Here is a 10,110-nt window from a genome sequence, read left to right as displayed (position 1 = left end):
AGTATGTATGAAGTATGAAGCATTATCCATTTTAATCTAATTCAAATCTATCTCTTTCTATATTTGCTCAACTAAAAATGTTGTGTTCCATTACAAAGTTTTTCTTTAACCTCTACCTGGAAACAAAAGCTGAAATACTGACCTCTTGTCTTATATTCACTCTCCAATACTTTTAGAGTGGACTGTAAATGGTTCAGTAGCTAATGTTGTATTTTGTTCATAATTTTTTTAATATTTTTGCTGTAAGTACTTAGTACTCAGTACTGGCAAGCACTCAAATTTAAGTGGTAAATAAAACGGCTGGCAAATTAACCCTAAGTTCACACAACAACCCAACGTGTTCATAAATCAGCTGATCATGATACTACTGAGTTATACATGATCATTTTCCATCACCTAATGTATTTATTTATGTATTTTATGTCATATTTCTGAAATCTGAAGTATTAAAATGTGCAGTCACTTTTATTGTCTTTGGGAAATCTTGCAAAAGGACAAACAAACTAAACATGGTGATGTGATAAATGTGAAGAGCCAAAGCAGACAATTCTTTGAGTAACAAACTAAAACGACACTAAACTTTCATCTAAATCAGGCCAGGATCAGTACTGAACCAGGTCTCGTCTGCTACTACTTTGCAGTATTTCTGTAAATGTTGACATTTTTGTAATTCTACATCACAAATCAATGTACGTTCATTTAAAAGCACCAAACCAAGACTGTGCAGCAGACTGACATGAAAAACCAACATTTGATAACCACGTTATGATCACATCGTCTCTGATAAACAGGCTCAGGTCTTGCATTGATAGTGAACTAAAGTCTTTGATTTGTTTTGTACAGTTGTGAGGGTCGAACTCTGCTTTCACTGTGTTTTCTATAACATGACGTAGTATATTACTCTGTATCCACCGGTGAAAGTCAACTTAACTACAGTTAATGTTCTTATTTCTGTCGTTGATTTCCCGACCTTAGCATTAGCATGTGCCAGTGATGAGTCAAAACTGCAGCCACTGTTAGTTTCACTTTCAGCTTCAGCGCTTATTCCCCTGTACTACATTAATACATTAGATCCAGTGGAAGTGCAGGTAACGTGTTTGTACGTGCGCTCATCCCTCTCCAGGTTCCTGGAAGTCTTTCATTATTTCCTTTGAATTGTTTTGACACTTGTGTTGGTCAAAAACAATCGTGAGTTGTGATTCTTCTTTTAAATTTTGTTTACTACCACACCACATTGCCACGCGCAGCTGTATTTTCAGCTTCAAATAAAAGGAATTGTGACTAAAATTTCTGTAAATAAATTTGAATTGTGAACATTAAGTGTGTGTCTGTCATTGGGACACAGTAGCAGGATAGTTATTGTAAATTATTTTTTATTATCTTATTTTTTGTGTGTATTGATGGTGATTTATACACAGAAAATCTCTCTCTGGATAGAGAGGGTTTGTCTTTCTCAGTGTGAAAAGTGCTGTATCTCACAGGCAGAGCCGTCATGTTACTCTCGTCACTCGTGTACATGTTCGACTTCAGGTACTGAAATTTGGCGCCAATGAATTAAAGGAATACTTCACCGATTTGCATTTAGCGTTGTATTACTAGAATTAGGGGTAGTATTTTTGTTTGAAACTGCAACGCTAATTCCGCACTTTTTAGACCCACGTTGTAGGGGGGCGGGACCTCATTCCCAGAATGTTAAGTGTCCGCCATCTTTGCTAACAGCTACGCTAACAGGACCAAGTGTCACTGGTATGCACGCAACAAGGAAAAGAATGAAGATATTTCTCAACTCGGGGGAAACTGAGGTTGGGAAGCAGAATTTTTCAAAAAATGAGTAATACAAAGATAAATGCAAATCAGTGAAGTATTCCTTTAATCATGAATCTGTACCCACTGGTCTCAACGTAGTTTGTTTGTTAGAGTTTACAGTACAGTATGTCCTACTGACCTGGGGCCTCATTTATAAACCTGTGCACAGGTTCGACTGAGACGTTCATACAAAACACACAAAGTGCTTTCACGCACGTCCCAAGACTCTCTTTAGAAACCACAATCAACTTTTGATTTTGTGAGCCTCAGGTAATGCCCACACTTGACTATAAATAGTCAGAAAAACGCCCCAAATTAATATTCATTGATCGGGAAAGGCCCGTAAAATCATGGCAAGTGCAGAAAGAAGAAAAGGAAGTTCACACAATCAGACGCCGAGGTGCAAAAAGGGTTTTATACAGTGTCTAATGGTAAAAAAAAATACATTTAGAGTGACAGAATGTGGCAGATGCTGTAAATGCAGAAGCTCAATGGTTCTTCTCCACAACGGCACACTGAGGGTTGGGGAAATAAGAGCCAGTAGCCACTTATGCTTGTGTGGGTCGTCACTGTCGCCTGTAAGTGAACGGTATAAGAACAAATTGGATTTGTACATACAGTAATTCCCAGTTTCTGTGTGCACTGACACTGAATCCACTTGGACAGGAACCAGCTCACCATACATTCATTATCACTGAGCAGCAGATCTGACTGTTCTCTGAAAAGTGTCTCCCTCTGAAGCTGCCGTTTGTCTCGTCCTCGAGCAGAAATAAATCAACTATTTTACGTCCTCAATCGTTTTGATCACGTCTCTTTATTCTCCCCACCATGACTGAATCTGAGCGGCTTCACTCGTGGGAATAAACGGATTGTAAATAAGAGACTGTTCTGCACAATGACGACAATAACAATAATTGTACATTTGATTAGTATGGCACATTATCTATTCAGTTGCAACACCTCACTATAAAAACTCTTTTAGAACGCCTGCAAACATCATTAGAAGCCCATTATTTGTGTAATGTATCCTCCTTGACCGTACTGTCCCTGAGAATACGTCTCATACCACAACATGATTTAATAATTACAGCATTTATTTAAAAGTTTATCTGGCAGCAACAGATATCTTGTATTCATTTTGTATTTATTGATTAGGGCGTGTGTGTGTGTGTGTGTGCAGATGCGTGTCGCTGAGACGATCAAACATGTATTTGTTTATTTGTTTAAAAATACATCTCGCTGGTGTGTGCAAACAAAACCTTTTGATCAGCCGTAATAACTGAATTTATTTTACACATTTTCTGTTACAGTCTCTGTTTATTCAGCCTTCTGAACATCGGCGTCGCAGTTTCTCCTCTCTCCCGTTTATGTGCGTACACATGGGTCAGAGTTTCCGTAAAGGACCGCGCGTTTCCCCATCAAGTTTGCGTAGAAAGTGTCGTACGCCTTCTTCTGTGCGTACACAAGCTTTATAAAGGAGGCCCCGGCTGAGAATCTTCTGCTATCCTGGAAAGATAAATGACATGACAGCTCCAGTGACCATCGTCACTGCTCACCGCTGGCTTCATTTTATGTCCATGTCATGGCCAAGTATTTCAGTATTCCAAAAGTGTTAATTTCTCTGATTATCTGACACTATAAAAACAAGGTGAAGCATCACGATTGACATCTGAGACGGCTCATGCTTGGTTGTATTGACGGGATCTCGATACCACTTCATGATGACTATTTTTGGAATCTGCAAAATGTGTAGATCTGTATATAAAAAGCCTATGTGCTGGGCTAAAACTGATCAAACGTCCATATCACCCATGACAGGAGAATGTAAACACTTGTGTTTATTATGGAACCTTTAGCTGTTGAAGAAGAAGAAGAAGAAGAGGACTCTATGCTGAGGAAGAAACTGATAAAAACAAAAGGCTTTGGTCCATGCATGCTCTGTCATCACTGTGAAGGTGTATATATCCAAGAGTGCTTATGATAGCAGCTCATTTCCTTACAGTCTGCAGTTTGGAGTCCTCGCTTGCTTCTTCTATCCATTCTCCTTCCACAGTACTAAGTGAATGCTATGGTCAGGCATGCTGGTCGCAAAAACCAGTCCAGAGTCATTGCCCCCATCCAGCCCATTAAGCCAAGAAGTCACACCTGCCAAAAAGCTGGATCCTCTTTTGGATTTTCTGTAGGCCGGTAAAGGCCAGCGTCCCGAGATCCTCTCTGTCCTAAGGTCCATCACATACAGGAAGTGGTTGTCAAAAAGGAGTGCAAACACCTCACCATAGCTGAGCAAGGACAGGTTGGCTGGGTCCGGCATTTTAATCACCCTGGAAACAGAAAAAAGGTGTTTATTACAATGTCACCAAGACTTAGAACAATGTCTTAGGATTCAACTCACAGTGTTTTACTTAATTACAATGGAAACAATGGTCACATCCTCAAACTGACTTTACCCAATGTCCTCACAGCACTTAATGGACGTATGAATGTCCTGCAAATGTTACATAGTAACTTCTTAAAGGCTGAATCATCATCATCATCATCAGCACCTACAATAACTTGATCATGCAGAATTTCAACTAGCGGGAATTGGGATAATCAGGAGTGAAGAAAATTGATTTGATGTGAGTGACGTGAAGATGCCGTCTCACTCGCCACAATCCAGTCCTAGCGACTTATTTTACCACAAGGTACCACAAGGGGGAGTCACTCCAGGACCTCATGCTTTCAAGTGATCGCATTTCATTTTCTTTTTTCTTTTCGCTTTGAAATAAACAAAGCATAGAATAAACATAGACGCTCTTTGTTGTGCTCTACCTGAGAATCTTAAAACTGGCAAAGTCCCACTGATACACTCCGAGGTCAGAGCTGCAGACGATGTGGCGTCCGTCAAACTGCAGGCGAGGCTGAAGGCTGATGCTGCGATCCTCCGACACCGACAGCGTCTTTAAACACTTACAGTTGATTTCTCTCCCTAAAGGCCAGACCTGCACAGGAAACAGGGCGTTGGCGTCACAGTTCAAACATGAGAATAAACACCCACAACAATAGCTGCTGTTAATGTTTCTTTAAACACTGGAGACATAATAAGCGTTACCTTAATTTCATACTTATCAGCACTTAAGAGGATATAGTCGCCACAACTGTGCATCATAGAATCAACTTCACTTTTCTGCAGTATCACCTGAGGAGGGGAAACACCGACAGACAGTTTTGTTGTTGAATTCCAAACACAAACGACAAAAAAGTTCTCCAAGTGCACACATCTCTTGACAATAATATCTCACAATATGAGAAAGAAATCCTGTATCCGTGAGCTGACCTTGGTGACCCACTCCGTGTGTCCAGTCATTGTGTTGAGACAGGCACCAACAGACAGAGCCCACACCTTCACGGAGAAGTCTGCGGAGCCACTGACCAGAACATCCAGCTCATCATTGTAGTCCACACTGAAGACTAACAACACACAGGAAACAATAAATGTCAAGCAGATCCAAATGCATTCACACCTCAACCCTCACATGTAAGACATGGCAGGAGACACAGAGTTCAGCTTGTTTATCAAGACAAACGGATCACTGAGAGATGGAAATCAATCCATTTACTGTTGTTTACTGACATTAAACATTCATGAGCACGACGACCGACACAGGAATCAAAGCGAACAATGCCGAAATGTCTAAAATCTCTGGTGTCTGGTGTATGATCGTGTGCCGAGCCGAATCACAACCCTTTCTGCCGTATTTCAGTTCAGTGTCAGCCAGAGTCTGTGCTCCGGTCATGTAGGAAGTACTTAACAATTCTGTCCACAAATCTTTTTAATTAATGTGTCACTCGTTTCCTTCCTGTCCCCTCCAGTTGACAGACATTTGTCATAACAGCAACTAAGTTTCCCTAAAAAGAAACAGGTGATATGAAAGACCCCAGAAGTGAGATCTGTGGAAAACCTAAACCAACCTGCGCCTGTGTGGCCACGGAACTGTTGGATTTTAGCTCCTGTGCTCCACTCCCAGCTTGCAATAGTGTTGTCAAAGGACCCAGTCACCAGCTTCTGTTCATCGAACTTCACAGTTGCGCAGGTGTGAGTCTGAATTCCATAAATGCATTGCCCGGTACGAACGTCCCATAATTTGGCAGACAGGTCATCAGAGCCTGAAAAAAATAAGACAATATCTGTGTCACTGCTGGAAAACGATGGAGACAAAGTCAACCCTCGTCAAGAAACAACTCCGGGGCCCAGGTTTGTGTTGACATTCTGTTGCGTTCTGTAGGAAGGTATTAATATAATTCGGTGCTAATGTCATATTTTAGACCGACTAATCAGGCCAATATTTGCCATTTTTGAACATTTGGCCAAAACAGCATTCCTACCAGACGTGTCTTCAGAGCGAAAACACATCGCTGGCATGGTTCACTCAGCCTAATTGTCACATTAAAAATCAACAAGACGTCCTGTGTACCTGTGCAGAGGAGACCGTCTTTATAGTAGAGGGCATAAACTCGAGCACTGTGACCAATGAGGGATGATGTCTCAAAGGCCTCCTGATCCTTCAGCTGCGTCATACGCAGTTTAGCCTTCAGGTACACGCCCTTCCAGTGTGATGCATCCTGAATAGACTCGTCAATCCTCCAGCCCAGCTCCCGACACACACTCTGCCACACCTCTGTACATGAGTTTATCACCTACAAGGAGATGGACACTTGTTGAAATGTTTAAACGTTTACACGGTGAAGGACAATTACACATGGGTTTCATTGCATAGTTTTGTTATTACATATTTATATAGTTGTGCCTTGAAAGTAACTAGCCCTAACCTCATTAAAGGTCCAGTGTCCAGAATTCGTGACATCTACTCACCACCTACTTTCCAAAACATGTGCAGAACCTAAGGTGGTCTCCTCAATGACACCGTAATATCCATTGTGATAACTACCATGTCTGCTGTGTGTGTGTGTGCGCGCACATTCATGCTTACGTGTGTGTGCAAATGTGTCCAGGTATGGGATTGAAAGTATAAAAAGAGATGTATAATAACTATATCCATATTATAAATTATATAACAAAATGTTACATAGTGGACCTTAGTTGACAAATGGTCAACTGTCTAGTCTTGATGCCACTCAAAGTGCTTTAGCCTACAGTGTTGCCATTCCCCCATTCATACAGTGCATCCACAGCACATGCAGCACTTTTTCTATCACACCATTCACATGCTGCCAAAACAACTGCTGGGAGCAATGTGAGCTGAGCTGAGGATCAAACCATTGACCTGGTTGGAAGACAAACCTTCTCATCCAAAGCTCAAAAATAAAATTATGAAAAATATATAATATTGTAAATGTTTCATAGCTCCAACTCCAACATCATCTGCTCAGTTTCAGCAATCATTGCTCAATGTAGAGAAATAGTGACTGCAAATTCAGATAGGCCTTGCGTTGATCCTACACTAAGTATAAATCAGTGTTAGGACAAGGCAAATGTAGACATTTAATTAAACGCACCAAAACTCTACCGGATATTAAGATGAATGATACCTTATTCCACTGCTTGCAGACCAGACAGCAGGTGAGAAGTGTCTGAGGGTCTAGCCATTGTAGCACATAGAAGGCCAACTCCAGAGGAAGGAGGCGCAGGAAGTCACGCTTGAGCAGCGTCTCCAAACCATTAGACAGATGTTGGAGCTGGGCGGCACCACTTAAAGATATGAGGTGGTCCAGAGACTGGTTGCGCTCCTGGTCATTTAGCGTAAGGAAAGTAGCAGAGACTGACTCCAGCCACCCCTCAAATGCCGCCTTCTCCATGCGCACATTAGAGCAACCTGCAGCACCTGGTGGAACAATGCTAGATCTTAATTGAGCACACGAAGCAATAACTTTTGAGTATCGTTAGTGTAAGGAAGTAATAAATAAAACCATAAAAATTATCATAAAATAATGTCTTTAGTCTTTTTCCAGACAATAAGAATAATTCCACAGGAATGCATAACATACCATATATAATGGAATTACTAAATAACAGTTCCATCAGTAGGCTGAAATATGTGTATAACGTTGGATGGCTGCGTTTCATAATCCACAATATCATAATCATAATGAAATACTTACATTTACATAAGAGGTTAAGGTACCTGCTAATTGTAAAAAATGACAGCTGAGAAATGAAATAAATCTCATGTCTAACGTTTTTTATTGTTTTGCCATTTTTAATATTTTGTGCACGCATGTACACATTTAATTTGTTCAGACCTACTGATACAAAAAGCTTTGTGTTGTTTAAGTGACATTTTACATAAATCAACCACATTGAATATGTTTTCTGTGACACTCTCGTGTTCCAGACACGTAGCCACTTGCAGTCATATAAATGTAATAACAGTAAGACATTTGTAATATTACGTTTGAGTGTTGACAAAAAGGTTTTGGATTGCTTACATCAGTGTCACTGGATCCAGTATCCTACTGGCCTCTTCGGTTTACTTGTATATGTTACATGTTTATATTTATATACAACATCTAAATAACGATAGTCGTGGTGTAATAGTGTGCGGATTCTTGATATTACAAGCCACAGTGTCTGATAATGCATTCATCATACAAGTTAGCTTCCGGGCTAGTTAGCAACTTCTGTAGCAAACGTTAGCAAAGCAACACCGCTGTTAGTGTACTAGTTCGAGTGGTAACGTCTCAGAAATCGATGAAAAGCACTAAATAATAAATCAAATGTATAATATATACTGTTGACTCGGAATGTTCACCAACCAGAGGGTTGCAGGGAGTTCCTTTATCAGCACTTTTCTGTTATTATTAGTTCACATAGTTCACGAAGTTAGCTGTTGCAAGCTAACCAGTCGGCAAAGAAGTTGTCCAAGTACGATAGCTTTGTAGCTATCGTTAGCCAACCACTGCGATGAAAGCATTTAATTCCGTTAATCGTGAACTACATCACTTCTCTGTCAGAATAATAGTCTGTACATTTCCCAAGAAAAGACTCTTTACGCTCGGCAACACGACTGGACGAAGGCAGGATCTGACATCTTGAAAAGTAAAAGATAATGGAAACGCTATTCACATCCTGTGACATAGTTTTACCCTCCACTCCGTCTTGCAGGAGGCGGCGTATCGCGAACTGATCTCCAAAACAAGATACGCTTGAGCTAAGCACAAACTGGAAATTAGGTCCATAGTCATTTCCCGTTCTTCTAGGTTGTGTGTTCGCTATAATGAGAAATATCCATGAATGGTGGATTGGTGGTTTTCATGTGTCAGTCTTGTCCCGCAACCTTGTTTGCCTGTCAGAACAAACTGGGGAATACTCAATCGCCCAGGTGAGGTAGCTTCCGGTGTCACGTACAATGTAGGGCGGTGTGAAACATGTGACCGGTGTTTCTTGGTCCATGCTTGGTCCATCCCCTATGTTTTTGATGTGTTTGGGTTATTTGAAAGACATTTCCTTCTCAGGAAAACAAAATAAAGCCATACAACATCTGACCGAGGGCCGTGATTGGCCCGTGGGTCGTACTGTAGATATGCCTGGCCTAATATATCTTTCGTCCTCCCTGTGACTGAAGTGGGACCACTTCCTCCTGCGATGACAGCCTGGGATGGGGCTCTTCTGCCGCTCTTCAGCAAAAGAGTTCATAACCTTTATAACCTCCTCAAACACCAGCCTCATCAGATCAGCCACGTACTCCTATAAAACATCCCATTCAAAATAAATATTCAGTCACAAATTAATTAGGTAAATTAGTTTTTACTTTATTATTTTTTTTTACCAAGAATTTAGAAACACATCATTTGTAAATAAATGTTTCTCAGCATTTGAACAAAGTATATTTTTTGTTATAAGAATTACTATTATTTGACTTTGGGTTTGAAACCATGAAACAGATTGGCCTTCAGCTGTTGTCTGCTTGCAGCTTGTTTATTTTTAATTTTTAATGCATGGTCAAGCTACAACCTTTGTAAACATGAAGATGCAGATCAAAGCCAGTACTTCTTTTGGTTCTAAAGGTTATGATGCCACATTATCCTATTGTGTATTTGTACACACACACAAATATATACTTGTACTTATATACTATAAAGTACTTTTTTATTGCTATATATTTCTTCACTCTTCTTAAATTGTTGTTGTTTTGCACAGTAAAATGTGTGGTCACTATTTAATTTCCCTGCTGCTGTATTTATACATTGAATGTGACAATGAGTCTAGAATCTTGATTGTAAGGTGCATCACCTGTATAACATTCTCCACTGATGACGTCTGTTAATGAAGCATCATTTTGAGTGGACGTTTGTTTGTTATTAACC

The 10,110-nt window shown here is 40.3% G+C and overlaps 1 protein-coding gene across 2 annotated transcripts; it reads right to left on the bottom strand.

Annotated features, from left to right (window-relative positions):
• Positions 1–2,199: 2,199 nt before the first annotated feature.
• On the bottom strand, positions 2,200–9,130 carry fbxw2 (F-box and WD repeat domain containing 2). 2 transcript variants are annotated; one of them, XM_058618063.1, is made up of 8 exons: positions 8,233–9,130; positions 7,336–7,628; positions 6,261–6,483; positions 5,758–5,952; positions 5,123–5,256; positions 4,898–4,984; positions 4,618–4,787; positions 2,200–4,127 (listed from the first exon to the last, which is right to left on the bottom strand). In XM_058618063.1, the coding sequence occupies exons 2-8, from the start codon at positions 7,600–7,602 to the stop codon at positions 3,839–3,841; spliced, it is 1,365 nt and encodes a 454-aa protein (XP_058474046.1). In that variant the 5' UTR covers positions 7,603–7,628; positions 8,233–9,130; the 3' UTR covers positions 2,200–3,838. The 2 variants fall into 2 exon arrangements, with proteins under 2 accessions (XP_058474046.1, XP_058474047.1); XM_058618064.1 differs by having other exon boundaries at positions 8,560–9,130.
• Between the last annotated feature and the right edge of the window lie 980 nt (positions 9,131–10,110).

The sequence above is a fragment of the Solea solea genome, chromosome 19 (genome assembly GCF_958295425.1).
Source record: "Solea solea chromosome 19, fSolSol10.1, whole genome shotgun sequence".
Classification (NCBI taxonomy): domain Eukaryota; kingdom Metazoa; phylum Chordata; class Actinopteri; order Pleuronectiformes; family Soleidae; genus Solea; species Solea solea.
This window is presented reverse-complemented; position numbering and strand designations above follow the sequence as displayed.

Bases quoted from the DNA above. Each gene is read 5' to 3' on its own strand.
- fbxw2 (XM_058618063.1), bottom strand. From the start codon at position 7,602: ATGGAGAAGGCGGCATTTGAGGGGTGGCTGGAGTCAGTCTCTGCTACT. The intron at 5,953-6,260 runs GTACACAGGACG...TATTTTTTTCAG, and splicing joins AGACGGTCTCCTCTGCACAG to GCTCTGATGACCTGTCTGCC. The intron at 5,257-5,757 runs GTTGGTTTAGGT...GTGTGTTGTTAG, and splicing joins CCGTGGCCACACAGGCGCAG to TCTTCAGTGTGGACTACAAT.